Here is a 24,705-nt window from a genome sequence, read left to right on the forward strand (position 1 = left end):
CAGCCTCTTGCCCTCAGATTCCTCAGAAGTGTTGGCACTGCCATGTCTTTAAGGGCATCCCATAGCCTTTCACGATGTATGCACTTGCATAGGTTGCCCCTATAGATAATAATGTAAATAATAACAATGATGATGATGATAATCCAGACCATTAGCCCACCCTCCCTTTCTGGTGTTTTGTGCTTAAACAATTAAAGGGGGAACAATAGCCCTCGCACTGAGGGAGGAAGAGCCATCCTTCCCCGCCCACTACTAGCGCGGGTCTCATTTTCTGAGGTAAGTAACAGGCCAGCCATGGGAAGGGGGCGTGGCTTTGGGTGTTTTGCGACGCTCGCGAGGCCTGGGTTTGCTTTACGGCAGCAGGGCTGCTTAGGCGAAGGGAAAGGCCGGGCGCTCAGTCTGGCCCGGACTCTCGAGGGCGGCGGCCGCAGGGGCTTTGCTCCCTGCAGTTTCCACCTGGCGCCATGGTGAGTAGCTGCGAGGGGGCTCTTCTCTGGGGGAGGTGTCCTCACTGTAAAGGAGGGCCAGGCACCTCAAAATGGAGGACCTCCCAGCAGAAGTGGAGCCTGGAGGGCATGTGGCCAAAGAAAGGCTCATACCAACTCTAAAACCCATGCTTCTAGTCATGCTCAGGGTGACCCCACAAAAGGTGCCACAAAATGGAGGACATTGCAAAAGAAAAGCCAAAAACACTCATGGAAATATGCAGTGGCTCCCAAACTGTGCCCCTTAAGAGATTTTGGACTTCAGCTCCCAGAAGCCTCAGCCAAAGTGACCAATAGTCTGGGATTCTGGGAGCTGAAGTCCAAAATCCCTTAAGAGTCACAGTTTGGGGACAACTGAATTAATGCTTCAGAGTCATGCCCAGGTGACCAAGTGTCTCCCGGCAAAAGGTGCCGCAGAATGGAGGACATTCCAAAAGAAAAGCTAAAAAGACTCAGAAGTACAAGTTAAGGCTTCTGAGTCACTCTCGGGCGACCAGGGTCCGAACCGCACCGCAGAGGCAGCCCAGTTTGAGCTGGCTCTAAGGGGCCCGGCTCAATACAAGGGCATCCTGGGAACTGTAGTTTTTGTCAGACATTTTAAGCCGCCTTAAGAAAAGCTGAAAACATTCATATAAAGATAAAGTCATGCTTGTCATGCTCAAAATGGAGGACATTTTGGAATTTCTCCTGGACTGAAGGCTGAGATGGAAGACCTGTCTGGCCAGTCAGTCCTAAGGAAGTGCAGTGGGACTGCAGCCTTATATTGGAGTCATGGATCGGATTCAATAGATTCCACTCTGTATTTCAGTCTACTTTAGCTGGATTGTTTCTCTTACGCAAACCTGGTGTCGCCTCCCAGTTTCAGAGAGCCAGCGTGACCTAGTGATTTGAGCGTTGGACCACGCATCTGGGTGACATTGGACAAGTCACAGGCTCTCAGCCTCAGGAGAAGGCAATGGCAACCTCCCCTGAAGAGACTACCCCATTATAGGGTCGCCATAAGTCGGAAACAGCTTGAAGGCACAGAATAGCAACTCCCGGCTCTCTTTAGTTTGCTTCTTTGGTCAATGTCTTGCCCTGAAAAAGAGCTGCCTGCTTGCCATCTTTAGAGTCTTCATTGTCTTCATCAGTGCTTCCTTCCTGATCTTGGGGCACCGGCTGTTGTTGGACCAACTCTCAGAAGACCAGCCGGCATGGAACTGTGGGAGTTGTAGTTCAGCAGCCTTTGGGGATCCAAGACTGGGATCTACTTGTCTGTAATTATGATAAACATCCACTCTGCAGAGTAACTACGTGGAAGTATTCTCTCTAGCTAGGAGCATGTATTTTGTCCGGAAATGAGACTCTTTTTAGTAACTGCTAAATTTCCTGTTTCCAAACATCTGAGAGTGGTTTATTAATGGCTTGCATCTTTCTGCTTCCCAGCAATTCTTGTGGAAGTTCTACATGACATCAGAAACCATCACAAAACCTAATAAAGCCCAAGGCTTTCACGGCCGCAGTCCATAGTTTTCTGTGGGTTTTCCAGCGTATGTGGCCACATTCTGGAAGGATTTATTCCTGACGTTTTGCCTGCATCTGTGGCTGGCATCTTCAGAGGTTGGTGGCATGGAAGTGTGTGGGGTACATATACTTGTGTACAGATTAACCTGTAAACCACTTCCTCACAATCAAAGGTCACACAACTATATATACCCCACACACTTCCATGCTAGCAACCTCTGAAGATACCAGCCACAGATGCACACGAAACGTCAGGAATAATTCCTTCCAGAACACAGCCGCATAGCCTGGAAAACCCACAGAAAACTAATAAAGCCCAATTCAAATGCCTGCAAACCCTCTTCCCCCATTCATTCCTATAACTTGACTATGCAGACTCCAACAACAGGCCAGTCTTCCCACCTTTCCTGTCCCATGTCTCCAACTGCCATCACCAACCCACAATAACCTGCTGGAGAGATCTAGATATTTATAGAAGTTGCACATTGTTTTGAACTTTGAGAAGGCCTAAAAAAAGTACTGTAATTATGTTTTTATCTTTTTTAAAAAATATGGCCAATATGACTGCCATAGCTTTTTATTGATTACTGACCATGATAACTAAATAGGATTTGCTTATTGACAGGGATTGTCTCATTGAATGTCAGAATTGGGGGGCGAGGGAAAAGCAGGCTCTGGCTAACAGATAAGGATTAGCGATGGCTTTTTCAAGTTTGGTCCAAAGCACACTGCAGAAATAGTCCAGTTTGAGGCCACTTTAACTGCCCTGGCTCAATGCTTGGGAATTCTTGGAACTGTAATTTTGTGAGGCATTTAGCCCTCTCTGATAGAGAGGTCTGGTGCCACAATAAACTACAATTCCCAGGATTCCTTAGCACTGAGCCAGGGCAGTTAAAGCAGTCTCAAACTGGATTGTTTCTGGAGTGTGCTTTGGACCTTTATCATACTAAGGGATAACATTCAAGATCATTTAACAATGCTTTGGTCAGCTTTTAACCATAGGTTTTATTCATATGTGATCTTGAGGTGTGGATTACCACAATTAAAACAGAAAGTTAGATTGGACAAACCATTTATCTGACTTAAAATGGTAATTATTCCTATCTTTTTTGACAGAAGTACTACCACTCCAAGCTCGGAGTTGCTAAATTCATATGTATCATCTGCATAACACATAGTTGGAGGGTTTTGATAGGATTTAGATGTGAGGCAAAAATGGAAACATTCAGAACCTAAAATGGCAGCATTTGAAGAGCCCTGTGGCATCATTTAACTTTGGCCATCGACTAAGACTTTGTATGTATACAAAGTGAATTGAAATAATGGAAGCAGGGGAGGAATCCATTCCTACCACCCTCTATATACTAATTATTCTTCCTTTTATTCATTTCGGCAGCTGCACAAGAACCATGGCGCATTCCCATTACCTGAGCTGTAGCTGAACAATGGAAGCATTAATATGGTGTTTATAGGACTAGCAGGTGTCCCTTATTATAAGGGATGTCCTCTATTTGAGGATTGGAAAGCTTTTCCTTTTATATAGATTGAACCATATGCCAAAAAATCTTTCATTTTTTGGTGTATGGGCCCTACATAAAGTCAGAAATGTGTACATTACATAATTTATGACTGTAGATAGTATGTTAATTTTACATAGAAAGAAATACATGGTGACGTGAACTGAAAGCAATACTTTCATTTGGTATTAGAACACAAGCTAGTTAATAGTTATTTTCTGGTTGTCAATCCTGCACGTCATGAATTTGGACTGTTCTTCATTGCTGTTTTGAAAACCTGGCAACACTAAGTGCATATCACATGGTCTTTTTCCATGAAATTTTTACTTGTTCAGCTGCATAGAAAAGCAGAATAGTTCCCACACAGCTGCAAGTGTGTATAAAGGGTACAAAATATACAGTTAAAGAGTAACAAAAACTGGTGACTTGGACCATTTTCTATCACTGGAAAAGACAGGGATCGCCTTCTATTATTTGTTCATTTTTTAAATACTCTGAAACAACCCTGGGAAATAGATTGCCACAGTTCCTATTTCATGTATAAGACACAGAAAAGTTAAAAGAGTTTGGCAAGACGAAATAATAAATCTGTAGCCATTGTTTCTTCTGAAGGCCAGGTTTCTGTCCAAATAGTTCAGAGAATTGCTTGGAAGCAGGAGCTTTTTGTGTGTAGTGGGTGAGTTCCAGTGAATTTAGATTTTGCCATGTAATGATCTTTTAATAGACCAAGATAATTTTGCCTCTTGTAACTCATGATATGTATTTTTTCCCATACTTAATTAAATTGATTGGTTATGTCCAGCTGTATCGCTTCACTTGCACAGCAGACACTGCCAGAGGAAGAGATGTTCCATGTCCTTTTGCAGCCCTATCTGCCACTATGCAAATCCATTCCAGAGTTTTTGGGGACACTTTTAAACAGAATGGGGGTGTACAGCAGATGAGGTCTGAAGGGTTTGTGAATAGTTTTCCAATACTGTATTCTTTATAAGATCAAACACTAGCCTAAAAGCTGAAAGGGTCAGAATGTAGAGAGAGCTAAACTTTGAAGAATACAGTAAAATACATCTTAAATGAAAAACAAAAATGTATTAATGTTTCAGCAATTGCACAGACCTGTAGTGCATGGTGCCTATCCTACAGCTAGATTTGAGGGTCTGGAGTAACTGTTGAGAGAATGCTGTGAGGATTCAGGAGCAAGAATGGGCTGAAAAGTGCCAGTTAAGGTTCTCTGTAATGTATGAGCAATCCACAGCTCATCCATTTATGATAGGTTTAGGCTGATTTTTTCTTTTTACAACTCAAACCATCTGAGTCCCAGTAGTATCTACAGTTTTCCCTCCATATTCGCTAGGGTAGGGGAACAAGACCCCCGTGAATATGGAAAAACTGCAAATAACAAAAACACCACATTTTTACCTGAGAGGACACCTCTCTTGGAATCTCTAGGTCCTCCAGTGCAACTCTGTGGTCAATGTCCAACATACACTGACCATAGAATGGCAATGGAGTAGCCACAAATAGTCTTTCAGTGCAACTGAAAGTTGACCACAGAGTTGCACTGGAGGACCTATCCAGTCCTAGAGAGAACATATTAATGAAATCTGTGAATAATCAAATCCGCAAATATCAAAGCCACAAATATGGAGGGATGACTGTATATTTATTATATTGAAATTTGCTACTTTTTCATTTTATGGTATTGCTTTCTCCTTCCCTTTCTTTTTTTTTAGGCTAGCACTTTGATAGCTGTTGGTCTGACAATAGCTGCTGCTGGGTATGCAGGTATGTATTTGGACTACATGATTTATTTCTCTCTCGTTTGAACAATGCTTCATATAGTCCAGTGAGGGTTGCCCTGCTAGCCTGCCAAGCTTACTTTGGGTGACATTCACAAGTGGAAAAGTAGTGCCTCAGTGCCAAATCTGCATATTTTAGTAGCATCTTGCTATTAACCTCTTTTCCTTCATAAAAATCTTTTTTACCAGATTATTTTAACGTATGCCATTTTCTGTATCAGTCTTGATGTGGCCTTGACTTAGGTGCTACATATGGAGGGAGATGTACATAGCATAAAACTATGCAAACTCTAAATCGTTGTCTCTCAAGCTCTTTGAACTTGGGCTCCCTTTTAAATGTAATTTGTGTTGTGGTATGTACAGTTGAATGTGTGGAGAGCCCCACACGTACTCTATCCTGTATGAGGTATGTGTAGTTTGTAGCAAGTTGATTTAAAAAGATATAACAGCAGATGCATTGCTTTTTTATCTTTGGTATTATTATCCTGATATAAGGACTCATCTTATTGCTCTAGAGATTGATTCAAATGACAGGGACCTAGTAATTTCCTCCTCTAACTGTTGATATGATTTTTGAAGAGACAAAGGATAGATTTTACATACATACATCCCACTCTTTGTTGAGGATAAATTGCAGTGCCCAAGCATCAGTTTCAAATCTTAAAGTGCATAATTCTGGAGCTGCTGGGACTTTGGTGATTTTCGAGAATGGAGTTTGTTTCTGATGAGCAACTACTTTTGCTTTTTGTACATAGCTCAACTTGGTACATAGGTGGTATTTCCAATGCCCTCTGATTTAGCATTTAAAATGTTAAGTACAATAGATAGAGCAATGTCTTGGTACAAGGCATGATTCAAGGATCTATGGCATATTTTAAAAATAATTATTCCCAAATGGACTTGTTTCTAAAAATCCTGGAATAATTATGGTTTCAAGAAAAATAGGCCCAGATCCTATTTAAAGGAAAGTGTGATTTTACACCTACAGTTATGAAATGATTGTGCATTAGTGAATTGCAACACAGAACAACTGAATGTCCAAACAAATGTGATATGCATTCACTTGCACAATGACACTATATAGTCAGATCTGCTTCTGCAACCTTCAACTGAATGTGGACATTTAGCCATGGCCAAAAATACAACCACATATATAAGAGCATTTATGTAAATATATGTAAAACATCAACAGGATGCTATTCTTAATTTAAGCCTCGTTTTGCCTTTCCTTTTCAATTGTATCTCTGCTCTCAGGAGAACTAGGTTCGGGGGGGAGGAGCTTGTATTTCAGTCACTTGCAGTAGGAAAAAAAATTGATGGGGGCTTTATGTGGCTCAAGAGCTTCAAGGTAGCCCATGTGTGGTTTTAAATAATCTGAGAACTCTAGAGATGAAGAAAATATAGAAGGATACATTTGTAGTATAAATATTTCCTGTGCATTTACTGTCTTTGGACTTTAATCACATCGCCTCCAGTGCCTGACTTATCTCTTACGAATTTGAGCCAAATTCAGAAGTTAGCCTGAAGCTTCTGATTTGGAAAAAAAATGCAGCCAAAGTGACTTATGGGGCCCAAATTCAACACTGGAAGCAACGGGAAGCTGATTTGAGGGAAATGTCAGTGCGATAAAATCAGCCTAACTTCCGAATTTGGATAAAATTTGGAAGAGGTAAGTCGGGCACCGGAGGTGATGCAATAAAGTCCTTTGTGTATAGACTCTTGGAAAGTAGCATGTGCTAAATTCCTGCATTTGTGGTAGCCCCTATCTTTACTCAGGATTAACAGAGGACTAAATATATTGGTGCAATGGCTGTAAGGTCCAGGTTCAGTTTCTAGATAGACTAATGGGAGACATCAGTAAATAGCCTGGTACTAGGGAAGAATTTATACACTTGTCTGCAGCCTCTTGCACATGTTGCACTAGTACGTAGCCTATTTGGAAGCATTGTGCATCATCCAGTCTCTCCTGGCCAGCTGCACCATCAGAATCTCTCAATCACTCTCAAAGTAGCTGAATTGGCATTCTTCCTTTCTTTGAGGTCGTTATGCACTGAAAGCAATGAAGCAAATGGAACCACAAGTAAAGCAAGCTCTTCAATCCCTGCCCAAAGCTGTGAGTTTATTTTACTCAATTTTGTTTGGCATCAATATTGTTTCCCTCCTTTTTGCACTAGTTCCCATTGACAGTGAACAAAATTAACAAGTGAGGATTTTGAATTCTGTGCTTCATTACAAAATCTAGTTTATAGTAATTACAGTCCTCCCCCATTTTTGTGGACTTCAGGTCTGCAGTCACAGTCGTTCATGGACCAGCAAGCGGGGAGAGTTAAAATGACACGCACACTTGAATGTGTGAATTTCCATTTTCGCAGGGGGGTGGTCTGGAATGGATCCTGCGCAAAAATGGAGGGATAACTGTAATGAGCAGTATGCATTTGTGATCATTTTTTGTCTCAGACTAGGAAGAAAGTGATGGAAGGAGATTGAAAGGGTGGGAAACTGTATTCGCCTACTATACTCCTTTGCCTATTATTGTGGAGGTGAATAGCCTGTTCCATGCTTTTTGGCAAAATCGGTGATAGGGGTTTTGAATCTTCTTGCTTATTGGTGATGGCTTTGCTTAACACTTTTGTAATACTGATATCTTATTTCAGACCTTCAGTGGGTATTACAGAGGAGGATTTGAAGCCAAAATGACCAAGCGTGAAGCTGCTTTAATACTAGGAGTGAGGTAAATAAATCAGTTTCAGGTTCAATAACAGGATCTTTTCCAAAAATGTGGCAGGGTTGGGGGGGACAACGGATCTTAGTAACCCTTTCCTAGTTGTTATCATGCTTGCTATGTTAAAATTTAATCCAGATAACTTTATAGCTATAGAAAATTACCAAAAAGTACTAGCTCTCTGAAGTAGACTGCAACTCCGTATATACCTTAACTGCCAAAGGTTTTGCTAATGACAGGGGCACTTGAGATGGTGACTTTATGTCATATGGTAAATGTTCAGTACTGCTAAGATTCATTGTTTGAATACAGCCAACTTTAGGGCTCCGAGGCAAACAAACAATAGTTGTGAAGTGGTATTTCACTATATACCTTTACCAGCTATAGAGGGATCAACAATGGAACCAGGGAAGATTTTTTTAAAAACATTTCATTTCTGTCACCTATCTCCCAGAAAGGGACCCAAGTTGGCTTACAGATACATATTCTAGTTTTATCTACCAATTTGTGCAGTTACAGAGAAATCGGGTAGAATAGGTTATTGTGCCTGTTGCTAGAATTTTTAAAATATTATTGTGTAGCTCAGAATTACTTTAGTTAGGCTATATTAGAACTGACCAACTTCCCATTAATTGCCATTTTATAAGCAGAGGTAAAGAATCTGTCCCTGTCATTTACATCTTGACAAAATTATTACAGGATGCTAGTTCTTCATTTGAATATGAAATTGATCTACCAGTAGGTTTTTAAATATATCTATCTATTAGTCCTACAGCTAATAAAGGAAAAATTAGAGAAGCTCACAGGCGAATCATGCTACTGAATCATCCTGATAAAGGTAAATCAGATCAGAATATATATGTGCATGTGTACTTTCAAGTCACTTGTCAACTTATGGAAACTCCATGAATTTCACAGGGTTTTCTTAGACAAGGAATACTCAGAGGTGGTTTTGTCAGTTCCTTCCTCTCAGGTCCAGCCTACAGCACCTGGTATTTATTGGTGGTCTCCTATCCAAGTACTAACTGGGGCTGACACTTCCAAGATCAGATGGGTTCCAATGTCTTGAGAGCAAAGAGAGGGCCTCTATATATTCTCATGCTAATCTAGAATGCAGCTATGATGTGAGATCAAATAAGTTTGAAGGGACAGCTTTGGCCACTGAGCTGTTGTTATTGTGTTCCTTCAAGTAGTTTCCAACTCATGACAACCCTAAGGCAAACTATCATAGTGTTTTCTTGGCAAGTTTCTTCAGAGTTTTGCCACTGCCATCCTTTGAGGCTCAGAGACTTGCCCAAGATCATATAGTGGATTTTCATGACCTACTTTTCTTCATCTCAATTTGTCTGAAAGCCTTCCCTAAAGAGACAACTTAGGTTTTTACAATGTATGGAAAGATTGCCTTTTATTTTCAATAGCACTGGTACGTTAGCAAGAACTTTGCATATACATTGCTATTTACATAATAGGCTATTTTCTCAAATAATTAAGTTCACCCTATGCTTTATATCAATTCTGTGCAAAGTGTATCTTTGGAAAAAGTTATAGGACAAATATTCTTCTTTTGTGGATTATGACATCCATATTTTCCTCTTTTCTAGGTGGATCTCCATATGTGGCAGCCAAAATTAATGAAGCTAAAGATTTGCTGGAAGGTCAAGCTAAAAAGTGAAGACAGCCCTTGAGTCCATGATCAGTGACTTAAGAGTATATTGTTGAAATAACCCAAACATTAATGAAAAACGAAACTCTTGTCTACCATGAGGAACTTCAAGTGTAGGGGATTGGCTTCTTCTTTGCTTATTTTCAGAAGCCTTATCTGCAGTGTCTGGTAAAAGAATGAAGGCAGCTAGAGACATGCAAGCCATCAGTAGTATTCAGTCAGTTTCAAGTCAGATGCTGGTCTCTGAAGTTCCTGCTGCTGCGTTGACATCCAAGACTGGGTTAAGAAGACTGCTATAATGTGACATTTTAAAATATTTTCTTTAGCAGGTAAAAAGGAGACAATTGTATGAATTATCATGGAACATCTAAAATAGCCCAACATGATGCATTCAGCTATTCTACAACTATTTTGGTTTCTGAGCAATAAAACTGGTACAATTTTACTTCAACTGTAGCTCAAAGTTACAGAAGCCTAACCAAAATGAGATTTGCTGTGGCGTTCTTAAATTCCATTTGTCCTTCAAAACACCACCAGGGATGAGGACTTACATTGAGAATCTCAACATGCCCACGAGGCGTTTGAAGTATGTTCTTCCAGGTAACTATTTTTTACATCGAGGAAGGCCCAATTTTACATTCTAAATGTCATCCTTACTCTCATGATCTGAACTTCTGAAGACAGCACTTCAATAATTGTTAAAAGAAACAAAAGTAAAGGAGCCATGGATTTGGGGTGGGGGGGTGGGGGAAGGGGACGGAGAGTAGTCATTTTAGCTCCAAACAGAAACGTATATGTATATTTAAGTTCTTAATATTAATCCATTATCGTCTGCCATATGCTGTAGTTATACAGGTTCCATAAAGAAATACAACTAAGCCTTTTGTTTTTAGATGGTAAGTTTGGCTGACAGATCAGTCCTTCCTAAATCCTTTGCATATGCCACTATTAAACATTCAAGACTGTATAATTTATAGCAGCAGGTTTACTGGTGTGCATCAACAAAAGCTATGGAGCTGTTCTGAAAAGAACTTGGTTTTACAGACCTAATAGGATGTTTAGTTATTGTATTGTTATTTCATCCAGCTAAGACGGCTGCCAGAGCTTAAGAGTTCAGAAACAGCAGAGTAAATGCATTCATGTTTACAGTTTAAAAGAAGAAAGAGAAAGGATTGGGAGGGAAAGAAGCATTAGACTTTGTGAAGTCGAAGGCTTTCATGGCTGGCATCCATAGTTTTTTGTGGGTTTTTCGGGCTATGTGGCCATGTTCTAGAAGAGTTTCTTCCTGATGTTTCGCCAGCATCTATGCCAGCCACAGATGCTGGCAAAATATCAGGAAGAAACTCTTCTAGAACATGGCCACATAGCCCGAAAAACCCACAATGTTCACAGTTAGTCGCTGAGTAGGTCTCAATACTCAGGTATATAAGGTGTCAGACCATGGCTTTCTTCTGTGCTCCAGGGAGGAGTGAATTCTTAAGCTGAGGGTTTGACTTTACCAATGATAGGAACATGATGGAACACAATAGTTCTTTGGTTATAGTGGTGACTACACAAAACTGCTCTTCCAGATCACTGAACATTTTTAATACTAGGGATTCTGTATTGGCTTCAATTCTGGAAAGCTGGTGGATCATTACTACTTAAATACATGTTTAATTGTCCAGTGCCCTGTAACCCTTAGAGGAGCAAATTGAGGGAAATGAATAAGAGCAAAATCAAACCAGCATGCTGAGTCCAGATTTTCAATCATAAGCAGAATAGGAGTGAGTGGCTAACATACGGAATTAAATCAAATATATCATTTAAATATGAAGTACCCATGAAGCTTGCTACAGTTTTGTTTCCTGGATAAGGATAATTTTCTTACAGTACAAAGTAACAAGAAGTTGAACAACATATTTATAAATAATACATGTTACAAATATCTACCATCACTACAAATGAAATGCTTTCCTGAAGTCTTGTGCAGCAGTGAAATGCTTTCCTGAGGTCTTGGCAAAAATAGTTCTGACTGAATCACCAGGTTTTTAAACTACAGAAATAAAAATCTGGAAGGGGAACTAGTTTGGAGCCATACTACTGTGGGAGATTTAAGCATTTGTTCCTCTTGCATTAAGTATTACTTTACAATGATATGAAGAATTGCTATTTAGAGCAATAAAAGAAATGCCATGAGGAAAGAATATCCCTTCCAGATGCATTCAACCTGTAAGGAAAAGGAGACAGTGTAGTAAAGATTTCCCTTCTCATGTTACCTGATCCATGTGGATCAGCAGAGGCAAAGCAAAGTTCTGGTTCTGAATTTAATAAATTATTATAATGAATTCATAACTGTGGCAAGTACTTAAAGATCAACCAATGGAAGATCAAAGTTTATTTATTTTTCTACCAGCATACAAAAACATATTGCACATCAAACAACCAAAACAAAAATAAAAATACTCTAAGGACTAACGTATGTAGTTTATACAGAATAAACTTTCTGGAAATTGATCTTTTCAGTAGTTCTGGTTATGTCTTAATGGACATGACTATTTCAGCTTAAGTGTTTTAACTAAAGCTATGTTTGATTTTTAAATACTGTACAGTTTAATAAATAAATCAAACAAAGCCTCAATGTAGAACAGTCACTGCCAATGTCACCCAATATCCCTGCAGATTGAGAATTTAATAAATGTATTCCAGTGGTCTGCAGTTTTCCCCCACTACATACAGCATTTAAAAAACATGTATTAAAACAGACCAGTTTCCAGACTAAACTAATGGAGAAATTACAGTTCAGTGCAAAATATTTTAGACTGCATTTTTCTAGTTTTCCTCAGGTGAAGAAGTGGTTGCATATTATTAAAAATGTAACAAAAGCAGCTAATGCTTTCATAAAGAAGATTATGTTAGGGATTCCCCCTCCCCCCACATCTCTGCCATATTTTGAAAACAAAATAACATTTCCTATAGCCAGCAATTTGTTTTTATTTAAATGTTACATATACTATTCTCAAGGCACATCTGATGATATTTATAACACAGTAGGTGTCAAAGTATGTTCAACATTGGATTTCTTCAGGATCCCTCCCTGTTCTGTTTTCCAAAATGGAGGAACTGAAAGTGCGGTGTCAAGACTCGCAATCCATATTCTATCTTTGGCAAGCTTATACAAGCACTATTGTAAAATGTAATGTAAAAGAACTGTAAACTAGGAACTCTGTTTATGAAACACCATTCAACACAGCTTCTTCCTGTTTATTTCCATCTTCTTGTACAGTACTAGGCCTTTCTTCAGGACTATGCTGCAGCTTTGAAGGCTCAGTTCCAGGAACAACTGCAGGACCATTTATAGCCTTTTCAGGAACAGCAACTTCTTCGATCACATCTTTTGCCTTTTTGGAAGAAAACCCAAAATTTAGTGACAGAACCATCTGAAAATTTTCACACAAGTTAAAACTACCCCCCCCCCCCAAGCTCAGTGATAAGAAGAAAATGTGTGTAATTTTAAGAGGTAGTAGAGAAGTAAGTGGAGAGCCAGTATGTCATAGTGGTTTGAACGTTACAGTGACTCTGGAGACCAGGGTTCAAATCCCAGCTTGGCCACAGAAACCTGCTGGTGACATTGGGTAAGTCTCTCTCTCTCTCAGCCTCAGGATGGCAATGGCAAACCCTCTAAAGAAACTTGCCAAGAAAACCCCATGAACATTTACCTTAGGGTAGCCATAAGTGGGAAATAACGTGAAGGCATACAGCAAATTAGAGAAGAATAGGTGGAAAGCTTCAAGCCACAGCCCTGAGTTTGCAAAACCTGTGCAAGGCTGTTGGTAACAGGGTAATGGGGGCTGTGTCTGCACTTCAGAATTAATGCAGTTTGACACTACTTTAACTGCCATGACCCAATGCTATGGAATTCTGGCATTTGTAGTTTTGTGAGATATTTAGCTTTCTCTGTCAGAGGGTTCTGATGCCACAACAAACTACAGAACCCAGGATTGAGCCACAGCAATTAAAGCAGTGTCAAACTGCATTATTTCTGCAGTCCAGATAGAGCCTTGGAGGTCTCTTATTCAAAGGGTCACCATAAGTCAACTGGGTAGTAGCTAATATGAAGAAGTTGTGTAAAATGTACATTTTAAATGTAATGGTGTATTTTGCCCAAGCATCTAGGCTCTAACTTGAACACAAAATATCAAACCACCACTGCCCCTGGTCTAGACCAATAAACTGAACTCAAAATAATATTGCACTTCAAGGTGCTGCTGCTAAGGAGCAGAGTGTTTCTTTTCAAATTCCTTTTGTGAACTGGGAGTTTGTAGCCAAGGAAAATTGCTTTGTTTTCTAGCAGGGTCTCCCCCTCTTTTATTGAGAAAGAGGATTAGGGAAAAGCTCATGGACAGACAAACTCTTTCCAGCAATTGGCCCCAAATACTTGACTATAAGTCGACCTCCAGCTCAACATTAGGAAGAACATCTTGACAGTAAAAGCTGTTCAATAGCTGAACAAGCTGCCTTGTAGTAGAGTGGAATCTTCTTTGGAGGTCTTTAAACAGAGGCTGGATGGCCATCTCTCAAGGGTACTTTGATTGTGGGTTCCTGTATAGTAGGGGGTTGGACTGTGTGGCTCTTGTGGTTTCTTTCAACTCTAGAATTCTAATTTATTTATCTTTAATTACCCTTTTTAAAATTCAGGGAAGACCACTGTTGCATAATGTGTTTTAGTAACAATTCTATATATAGTGGGAGCATTCTAATTATCACAAAAATACTGAGCCTGCCATCCTTTTGTAGGTGCAGAACATTAAGAAGGATAAATCCATACCCAACATTTGCCAATAAGTAAAATGATCCATGCCTTCTTCCTTTCTTTGGGCTAGCTTTAATAAAATCAGTTACTCATTGCTCATCAAATGATGTATGATACAATATAAAAAACAAGTTAACTCCAACTTTAAAACGAAAGACCTACATACAGTTCACTGGCACAACGATGCAGCCAGTCAGCCCACCCTACAGCAGCCAGCCCACCCTACATCAGGGGCAGTTTCACCATCAAGGTGCTACTACAGAAAATGCTGTCTATACAGATCAACACCAGGATACATGTTACTACCAGATACGAATACAGGTTGAGTCTCCCTCATCTGGAATTCCTAAATCCAAAATACTCCAAAATCACATTCACATTCCATTCACATGGATAGCTGAGATAGGGACACTTTTGCTTTGTGATGGTTCAATGTACACAAATTTTGTTTCATGTACAAGATTATTACAAATATGATAAATAAAATTGCCTTCAGGTTGGGTACAAGTTGTACATGAAACATACATGAATTTCATGATTAGACTTGGGCTCATCTACAACATCTCATTATGAATATGCAAATATTCCAAAATCCAAAAAACTACTGGTCCCAAGTTTTTTAAGGGGCCAACAAGTATTTATATAGTCATATCATTATATATTTTCTTTCATTTTCCTTACCACTTCTTTCTTGGATTTGGCTAGTGCTTCTCTTGGCAGATTCCTTTGTCTACTCTGAGATTCTGCTCTTGATATATAATCTGCAACAGTTACTGTAAAACAACAAATAATTTTTAAAAACATTACTCTATATTCAAATAACAGGAAATCGCTCATTTCAATCCTCAAAGGCCCATTTTGAGAATGCCTTTTAAAGTTGCCATCTCTTTACCCACCAGGCAAGGGAGATTCTGATGCCCAGTAATGTGTACAGAACCCAAGACTCCCTGGTTTGGAGTTTGCAAAGGAATCTAAACAATTTTTTGTGTGAAGTCACTTCAACACATATCCCAAAGTTTCTTACTGAGCGTTAAACCTAATAAACTTTTTTAAAAAGCAATTTCCCCAATTATCCTTTGATTTCAGGAGAAATATTAAAAAGGTGAGGATTCTACTTATTCCTTTTCTCAGAAAAAGACTGGTCAGGTATGATACCAACTGCATCCCAATTACATTCTCCCAATTTTCAGCTGGCATGGAGATCCTTCAGGCTTGAGCTCTAAGGCTCTGGTACGGGTTAATGTGGTCATTACTGATGGTGCTGAAAAGTTGCAAGCAGTTGTTTTATAAAATTGTCACAGAAGATAGGTTTGGTAGCTGGCTTTCCCCTTTTGACTGTACACATAATCAGCATGTTGAAGAAACAGATAGGGGAGAAGAGTGAAATGCAGAAGCCCTGGTTTCAAAGTAAATTTCATAATGCAGCCTGTATGGGAATAGGGTACTAGTTATGAGGCAGGAAACATTTGCAAGCCATGCAGCAACAGTTCACCCAAACTACTGGTTGGCATCCTGTTGATTAGTCCTAACTAGAATAGACGCATTCAATTAATTGCTGAGTAAGTCAACATGTAGGTAAATCCCACTGGTTTTTGTCAAAACTAAAACAGGATTTAGGCTTACATTTCTGAAGATATTTCACAGCATTAAGCTAGCCACATATTTGTGCTTTTAGAAAAATCTAAGATTAAACCAATATGTTTGCTTCAAACAGTTTATCAAGATTCCTGCTATGATGACAGGCTAGATAACCTTCTGCACTGGTGTGTGCATCTGCCTTCAACTCTCCTGTCAACTTATGGTGGCCCCATGAATTTCATAAGGTTTAAGACAATGACTACTAAGAGGTGACTTTGCTAGTTCCTTCCTCTGAAATGTAGCCTACAGTCCCTGGTGTTCATTAGTGCTCTCCCATCCAAGTGCTAACCAGAACTGACTGTGCTTAGCTTTCAAAATCAGATGGGATCCGGTATCTTTAGGGGTATTTCTGGCAACTATGATCTTGCAAAAGTGAAAAAAAATATACAAAAAAGGCAGTCATTCTTGCAATTTTAAGAAGAAAAATCCCCTTATGGATTTTTGTGGCATTTAGATGAATACTGTATCTGTTTCCTGCTGTGCTGATATGAAACATCATTTAAATATCTGAAATATATTTTATTTCTCAAAGGCTATTCAGCCGTTTTGTGTGCGCGGAGTGTGAAGCAAAGATATCACCCTATAATGAATCACAGCTTGAGTAAAATGTACAACATTTTAGTGAACAAACTGAAATACTTCTGAGGTTACTCAATGTAACAGCCAAGGTATTGTAAGTGCAACAAATACAGGACAGTTATAACACAAGTTAGAACTTTTATCACTTTAAAACAGAAGATGTCAGTACACATTAAAGAAATGCATCAAACAATACCAAACAAGAACATGCAACTAGTTTTGTTGTAATTTAGACATGATTCCTGGTATTCTCCCATATTAATTGCTACAACACTAGTAACCTGGATAGAATCCCTATTACCAAGAACAGATGCCAGAAGCCCAGAAAACAGAAACTATTGGGTAATACTGCTCTGAACACAGCATAACCTTGAATCTCTGACATCCATGGGTGTTTCTCCAGAATTTCAACAGGATTTACAACTGTATATAGAACAGGTAAAAGGCATCATTTGTTTCATTAAACAGTCTTGCCAACAGTTTTTCATCTTGCACTTTGATTAGTTATTAAGCAATCATTATGGACAAGAGGCAGCTTTACACATGTTTAGGAGGAACAGAAACAGCAGACATGGAGCATTCCTTCATGCTTGTGCCTGAGGTGATCCACCACCTCTCCACTCAAGTTACCTGGCTGTCTATCTTCTGCCTGACCCCTGAAGCGACGCCTGCGACTACGATTGCGTCGCTGGGGTTTTTTGTCTCTATCATCTGCAAGTGAAAGTTTTGCCATGAACCATCTCAGTATTAAAGTGTCCTGCTAGCATTCTCACGTGTAACACAAAACACATTCAAAGGAAAAAACCTTCTGAATGGTTAAAACATACTACCATTTCACACATCTGGGGAGTAAGTTACTACAGCTTAAATCTACATTTCAGTTGGTATTTAAATTGATATTAAATATTATACTTCATCATACTGAAATTTGTGTAATTTACAGAAACTATTGCTATCACTAAGTAGCAGTTCTTGAATGAAGAACACACACTACAGTCCTGAAACTACTTATATAAGAGTTCTAGTGAATTCAGAGGAGCAAGAAACTTTGTCCTTCTCCTTAACTCAATTTCCTTCTCTCCAAAGTTCAGTAACACAACAACTCAAGTCCAAGGATAATTTTGGGTTTGTTTACTTCACTAAACAGGTGCTGAAGAGTACAGTATAATTCATCTGACTTTCCCACCTTAAATTGCTCTTCATGGCAGATGTCTGTATGGAAGTTTGTCTTCTGAATGGGTTCAACATATGCCCTCTTATCCCATCACTATGAATGGGTTGGGTATACACAGGGTAATAGGGTAACAAAACAAATAATCTAACCATGGGGCTGCTGAGTCGCGTACTCCTGTTCCCAACTTAGTAGATGCTAAAAATGATCTCTAATACAATCAACAGAAAATGAACTCTTATACTGCCCTTCTAGATACCATTTAGCCCATTGTTCTGGTTCCAGTATAGAAATGAAGTCCTTTAATACCACAAAAGATGAGGAAACTACACTGAACAACAAGGAAACAAACATAATAAAGAACAAGTTCATAAACCAAAACAGGTTGCTTTAATTTGGGGGGAGGTAAAGGGCATTCAGTTTTGTTCATAAATCATTTACATACCTAAGCCATTTTCATTAACTGATGCTGTGTCGGATTCTGTCATCCCATCCATTAACACGGCATCTTCATCGGTCCTCCGTCTGCGGGATCGCCTACGTCGGTTACTGCTGTGATGAGATTCACTTGCATCTGTGTCTGCAGTCTGGTCAGACTCTGTGTTATCAAGCAAACTGTAGGGATTGCTGTCTGGATCTTTCAGCACTACAGCAAACAGAAATAAACAAGGATCACATAAGGGTAATTAGTGAGAGATTTTTTTTATGGTGTTTTCATCTACATCTTTAAAAAATGTTAACCTAGCAATCTTTCAGGAACAGAGAAATAGTAGTCTAATCCAAGATAAATGTCTTATGAATTATTCCTTGACTTCACTAAAGGGCAAGTCTTGGGAAGAAGTTAAGTCACTAAGGAATGTCACAGTTGTTCTTAAAAGGAATAAATTATCATAGATCTTGAAGCAAGAGAGGAAGGGAGGATGGGATATACCTCGAAGAGGCAGAGCACATCAATAATCTTTTCCAGAAGGCCCAACCAAGTTCCTGCCATCCAGAACATCCAGTAATGGGTTTTAATGCAAACTCCTCTATTTGAAATCTAAAACCGAAAGTTAAATTTGTTCCAAAATCTCTTTCATGGGGTCTCCAAACTGACATCTAGAAAAGTAATTCTCTGCATGCCATGATTTCGTGTTACCTCTGAGACAAGAATGTTGAAAGCTTCACGTTTAGGAGGAATAAACCCTTCTGAACTACAAATCTGCACATGTGGTTGTAATTTCCAGATCAATGAAATCCATAGTAGAAGTTCCAGAACAAGTGTCAACAAACACTTGTTGCAGCAGAATTTTATCATATCCTCAAATACATACCAGAACTGATAGATGACTTTCCACCTCGGGGGCCGCCTCGTCCACGACCTCCAGAAACACTGCGTCCTCTTCCCCCTGGTGGACGCCTTCTGCTGTCACGTTGGTGTCGACTCTCCCGGTCATCATCACCAGCCAATGACCAATCACTCAATTCATCTTTCCTTTCTGATTCTGTTTCAGAAGGATTCGACAGCTCAGAATTTGTTCCTTTAGAGAGAACAAGAGAGAAGAAATAGAATACTGTTCTATGACCTTTTAAAAGAGGTTTCACCAAGGAGTTGAGCTAACATCAAAATCTCTAAGGCTTTAAAATCACAGTTGCTGTTGGGCAATTCATTTCTTAAAAGTTGCCTATTCTAACAACAATAACAAAAATAAAAATGGTCAATCCATCTTTTCCCTAAGCCAGAGTAACAAGAAGCTTGAACAATATTGTGGAACTAATGAAGTTAGATTGCTAAAATACAGGACCTTGGTTCCTGTGTTTGCAGAGATAAGTAAAAAAATATGTTGCAAGACAAAGGCAAAAACAAACCATATTTCAAGTCCATGACCCCAAAATCCGTTTTATTACTCTGGATTTTTATATTAAACATCAGAAAATTTCAAGAACTGTATGCAATGGTAATAAATGCCTAAACTATTTCAACACAAAACACCTACAGCTTGGACTCTGCCATGATCTTTCCATAATAACTGCAGCCTTATGTTAAATGTCCTGGACTTTGAGAATCTCCCAGGAGCCACATAACCAGAAGGAGGAGGTGCCAGAAATACCCCTCCATACCATCGGAGCTAAGAACAAAAACAACAAAAAGCAGGCCTATGACTAACATCTTAATAATAATAATAATAATAATAATAATAATAATAAATTTTATTTATATACCGCTTTTCCAAAAGATCAAAGCAGTTTACACAGAATTAAAACCAGTTACAAACACATCATAAAAATAGATAAAAACCAGTAATACAATATGCACTATACAAATCTTCAATTTTTGATCCTGTATGGTTTTTAACACCTTTCCTGATGAAGAAGCCAGTAGAGCTTCGAAAGCTTGCAACATGTATATTGTGCTTTTTGAGTTTTATCACACATCTTTAAGTATACTCACCATAGCCAGAGGTGTAATTGGGGCCTCTTCGTCCTCTACCCCTTCCACTGTAGGATCTGGAGCCTTGCACAGAGGAAGGGTTGCTCTCATCAGTGGTATAGCCCTTCTCCTTTTCAGCCCCCCTAGTAGATGAAGGTCTGAAACCCATGCCAATTTGACGCAGCTGTTCATCAATTTGGAGCCTCTCCATCCGCAGCTGTTCTACTTCCTATATTGAGAGTTAAAATACATGCAGTTCCCCTCTGTTGCTTTAAAAATAAACATTTTAATACACTTTTTAAAAATTGAAAGTAACTAACTATTATGTTAGCCCTAATACACAATTAACTGTACAGTGTTCAAAGGGCAATTAAGTGCTTTTTACTTGTATGCCACCAAGATCTTTTGATACAGGACAGGACAGAAACAAAAATAAATCAATGACTGGGCAACAAGACCAACTGAAAACTTAAGGCAGGATTTCAAAGTGCCTTTCTGCTGGATCTTACTGCTTCTGCCAGAATTACCAATTCCCTTCATTACTTGTAACTCCCTGCACATGCTAAATACCTCCTCTGTAGAACTAAACATTCAAGAGCCTGTGCTTGGGACCTGCTGAGGGGAAGAAACTCCTAATTCCACTGGTGTTGGATACAGACATACACCGATGTATTCATGATTGTATGACACAGTACAGTATTCTGATTTTGTTTTGAACAGGTTTGGTTACATTGCTCCCAGGACACTTGCTGAATGTATTTGTTCCTATTTGTGTTTCCAGATCTCATAGAAATTTCCATCAATCCTGTGTCAGAATACTGTAGAAATTAAAGTTACTGCTTAGTCTATATTAGTCAGTTATCATAAAAACATATCCCTCATGAATCATATCATTCCCATGAAACCCAAAAAGCTGTGTAACTACAAATGAAAAAAGAGCAGAGGGGGATAAGTTCAGCTTTTAAGCTGAAACAGCCTGAAACCAGACAGAAGTCAAGCATGTATGACAAAATGAATTCCAGAAACTGGAATATGAATAAGAAAACGTACAACCAATTGTGATAACCACAATGACTGGTTACCACATGTAACCTGAGATTTCTTCCTAGATATTGTCAGAGACCTTTTTAAATTCACATTTATTTAATCCTACACAGGCAAAAGTGCAATGCAAATATGCTCCAAGAATCTGAGAACTTTCATGAGGCAATTTCAATAGGATTTTAGCATGCACCTCATAGTACATTCCAGTATAGCTTACATTCCGTTTGATTGCAGTCACATCAATACTCAAAAGTCTACAGAATTCAAAGGCATATGATTGAGTTATACAACCTAAGGAATCACAATTATTCTACCCCACTGTTTATCTATAGAACACTGTTAATGAGATCTCACAGTATTTTCTTGAAGGCAAGAACCTATGAAAGACTTTTTAAAGGGGCAGTCAAATTTTTTAAAAGATGCATTTTCCATGCAAACAATGCTTACCTTTAAGTAGGCAATATGGTATTCAAGGAGTACTTGTACATTCCCAATGCTTTCTTTTGTACCCACAAACACAAATGGAACCATACCCTACAAAAGAAAAAAAATAATTTCAAGTATACATAAACCAAGCTGCAATCAAGTTATGTCTGCTGTCCAGTGTGAACGTATACACAGTTAAGTCCAGTTCACTGTACTAAATTTCAATCTTTTAACAAATGCATTATGGGGATTTCTAAATTGTTTCCCAAAGAGTTCCCAGCACACCTCTTTTTCCTCTTTGTTCACTCAAGGTCTCTTTATCCCTGCACACAGCTGAGAGGTGTAGAGAAAACAAAGAAACATATCTGCTTTTGTACATTTTACCACCTGCTTCTCATCTGCTTTTTCCACTTGAAAGCTTTACTAGAAGCAGTTCTCTTGGTGGCAGAAGCCTGACCACTATCACAAGCAGGAGCTTCTACCTTTAGCTACATGCAATGCAGTTCACATTTCTCTCTCCCTCCCCATCTCTTATTCCTTGTATGGTATAGATTGTAAGCATAAGGATAGGGCTTTTACCATGCAAACCACTGTAGCTTTTCATGCAAGCCACTGTAGCAGCATTTTTGGCTAGATGGTATAACCTAAATTAAATATCTTTAATTAAATGAATAATTAAATAAATTTTTAAATAAATAAATACAGTCAGCAAACAAGCAGAATAGCAGTCAGAATTATGCCTCCAGTTCTAAGAACTCAATCTGAGTCTGAGACTAAAATAGCCTTGATTTGAAATGACCAATGTGAAGATTATGTTGAAGATGTCATAATCTTTTTATCTTTCAAACAGGACCACTCAATTTTTGCTAATGCACAAATAACATTCCCAGGTAAACGTCCATCAGATACAGGGTAAAGAATACTCTTAAGGCAATATATATGGAAATAGGGCTACATATACAGAAAAATGGAGCTGTCATTGACAGAAAACAAGTTAAACTTAGAAAGTTAAATCGTACATCTTCTCTGGGCAGTTTGTTCTCGTTGTCTCCTTCAATTCTCACTCGCACAACTCCAGATTTGTCCACAATCTCCTGAATAACTTTTCCATTTTTTCCAATAACTTTCCCTTTAGCAAAATAAAGATGATCAAATTTTACTCCCATTGCAGATAATTATCAAATTATCAACAAGTATATAAAAACAAATCACCTCAGAATAATTATCCACACAGATGACAATAAATTAATTGCGCTACAATACTTCAGGGTTCACAAATGCTTTCCATTTGTGTTATAGGTCTTTTTCACCTTAACTTTGCTGGCAGCAAGAGTAAAAAGAAATAAAGACAAAAAGGGTAGGCCAAACAGAGAGAACTGCAGAGGAACCCAGATAGAAGAGTCTGGGACTGAGAACCCTGTATGTTGTAACTAGATACACTTCAATTCTCTGCCTCCTAATTTCAAAGAAAGAAACTTCCTACTTCCAGAATATTCCTCTGCCCATTTTCAAAAACATATACCATATTTTCCGGCGTATAAGACGACTGGGTGTATAAGACGACCCCCAACTTTTCTTGTTAAAATATAGTTTGGGATATACTTGCTGTATAAGACTACCCTTCTTCCAAATCCAAGTAGGGAGCAGGCCAGTGGTGCTAGCGCCGGACGTGTGCTCCCTCGCGACCTCTGCAGAGGCCTCGGCCCAGCTGCGATTGCGCCAGCCGCGAGCTCCTTCCTGGCCTCCTTAGAGGCTAGGAAGAAGGGAGCAGGCTGGCCGCGATCGCAGCAGCTGCGCGCTCCTTCCCAGCCTCTGTGGAGGCCTCAACCTCCTCAGAGGCCAGGAAGAAGGGAGCAGCCCGGCCGCAATTGCGGCCGCACGCTCCTTCCCAGCCTCCTCAGAGGCCATGAAGAAGGGAGCAGCCCAGCCGCGATCGCACCAATCATGGTGATCACGTCGGCTGCGGCGATCGTGCCAGCCGCGCGCTCCTTCCCAGCCTCTGCGGAGGCCTCGGCCTCCTCAGAGGCCAGGAAGAAGGGAGCAGCCGGCCTGGGCCTGGGAAGGGGAGAGTAGGCCGGGGCTTAACCCGGCGTACAAGACGACCCCCAACTTTGAAGAACATTTTCATGGGTTAAAAAGTCGTCTTGTACGTTGGAAAATATGGTAATCCACTAGAAGCAAGATTCTCTATGTATATATTCCAGTGCTTCAGCTACCAATGCAGAACAGCTTCATTTATGACTTGGGAAATGACTTGCCTTCTCATAGTGAATGTTCTTCCTGCACCCTCTCCCTTGCAAAATAATAACAACAACAACAACAACAACAACAATATACCCAGTATTACATACCAACAAGACTCCTAGGAACTTGAATGAAGTCCTCCACAAATTCCAAATAGCCTCTAGCCTTTTTTACTGCCTCAGCACTCTGGAAATGAACAGAGACCATTTGTGAACACAATTGCATTAAACTTTAAACCTTCTTCCAAAACTTAATTTTTTTAAAACAACAATTACCTTAATATGAAATGTGAGCAAGTATATATCTTTGCATTCACTATTAGAGATATAAGAAATAACTCTTGTCAATCTTGTCTAGCAAACTACAGCATAAACAAAAGGCCGGGAAAAGACTGCATACTCACATTATATAACATCAAAATTATTTACTATTGGGAAATAAAAAATAAAAATATTGTGAAAATGAAACTTCTGGCAGTTAATACAATAAGAATATACAGAATAGTGTGTGTTTCTGTATACTCAGAACTATTTGCAAAACAGGCAAGTAAAATTTCTGTGTCAGATAATAATATGCAAAACATTATATAAATGTCCAAGAGCCATAACCAATTATTTTATTTTCTTCAATGGCTGTCTTAGTCTCACTACCACCATGCCTGTTTTTCTAATACACAGGTTTTTCTCTCTTCTTGTTGTTCATCCCATGTTTC

At 39.2% G+C, this 24,705-nt stretch overlaps 2 protein-coding genes across 5 annotated transcripts in view; one reads left to right on the plus strand and one right to left on the minus strand.

Annotated features, from left to right (window-relative positions):
* The first annotated feature begins 368 nt into the window (after positions 1-368).
* LOC149317978 (mitochondrial import inner membrane translocase subunit TIM14) lies at positions 369-10,435 on the plus strand. Of its 2 annotated transcripts, none has more exons than XM_089508772.1 (6): positions 369-467; positions 5,239-5,290; positions 7,344-7,417; positions 7,959-8,035; positions 8,794-8,864; positions 9,628-10,435. In XM_089508772.1, exons 1-6 carry the CDS (start codon positions 465-467, stop codon positions 9,696-9,698), a joined length of 348 nt encoding a protein of 115 aa, XP_089364898.1. In that variant the 5' UTR covers positions 369-464; the 3' UTR covers positions 9,699-10,435. The 2 variants fall into 2 exon arrangements, with proteins under 2 accessions (XP_089364898.1, XP_089364899.1); XM_089508773.1 differs by lacking the exon at positions 369-467 and adding an exon at positions 3,675-4,181.
* Positions 10,436-12,036: 1,601 nt separating this feature from the next.
* The window catches only part of LOC149317979 (RNA-binding protein FXR1), a 47,264-nt gene continuing 34,595 nt past the window's right edge, over positions 12,037-24,705 (minus strand). For 2 of the 3 annotated variants that reach the window (XM_089508769.1, XM_089508771.1), the window contains exons 9-17: positions 24,101-24,179; positions 22,769-22,878; positions 21,771-21,857; positions 20,301-20,508; positions 19,183-19,389; positions 18,315-18,515; positions 17,329-17,409; positions 15,163-15,254; positions 12,037-13,069 (exon numbers count right to left, since the gene is read on the minus strand). In XM_089508769.1, the coding sequence (XP_089364895.1) occupies positions 12,899-13,069; positions 15,163-15,254; positions 17,329-17,409; positions 18,315-18,515; positions 19,183-19,389; positions 20,301-20,508; positions 21,771-21,857; positions 22,769-22,878; positions 24,101-24,179 (1,236 nt within the window). In that variant the 3' untranslated portion in view covers positions 12,037-12,898. The remainder of the gene's footprint in view (positions 13,070-15,162; positions 15,255-17,328; positions 17,410-18,314; positions 18,516-19,182; positions 19,390-20,300; positions 20,509-21,770; positions 21,858-22,768; positions 22,879-24,100; positions 24,180-24,705) is intronic. The other variant, XM_089508770.1, reaches the window with a different exon arrangement.

This window comes from Sceloporus occidentalis, unplaced genomic scaffold (genome assembly GCF_023333645.1).
Source record: "Sceloporus occidentalis isolate IW3139 unplaced genomic scaffold, rSceOcc1.0.p SCAF_2, whole genome shotgun sequence".
In the NCBI taxonomy this organism is placed as follows: Eukaryota; Metazoa; Chordata; class Lepidosauria; order Squamata; family Phrynosomatidae; genus Sceloporus; species Sceloporus occidentalis.

What these genes read in the sequence shown, in the direction of transcription:
- LOC149317978 (XM_089508772.1), top strand. An exon ending in GCTTTAATACTAGGAGTGAG is followed by an intron (nt 8,036 to 8,793) that starts GTAAATAAATCA and finishes TCTATCTATTAG; the next exon opens with TCCTACAGCTAATAAAGGAA. An exon ending in ACTGAATCATCCTGATAAAG is followed by an intron (nt 8,865 to 9,627) that starts GTAAATCAGATC and finishes CCTCTTTTCTAG; the next exon opens with GTGGATCTCCATATGTGGCA.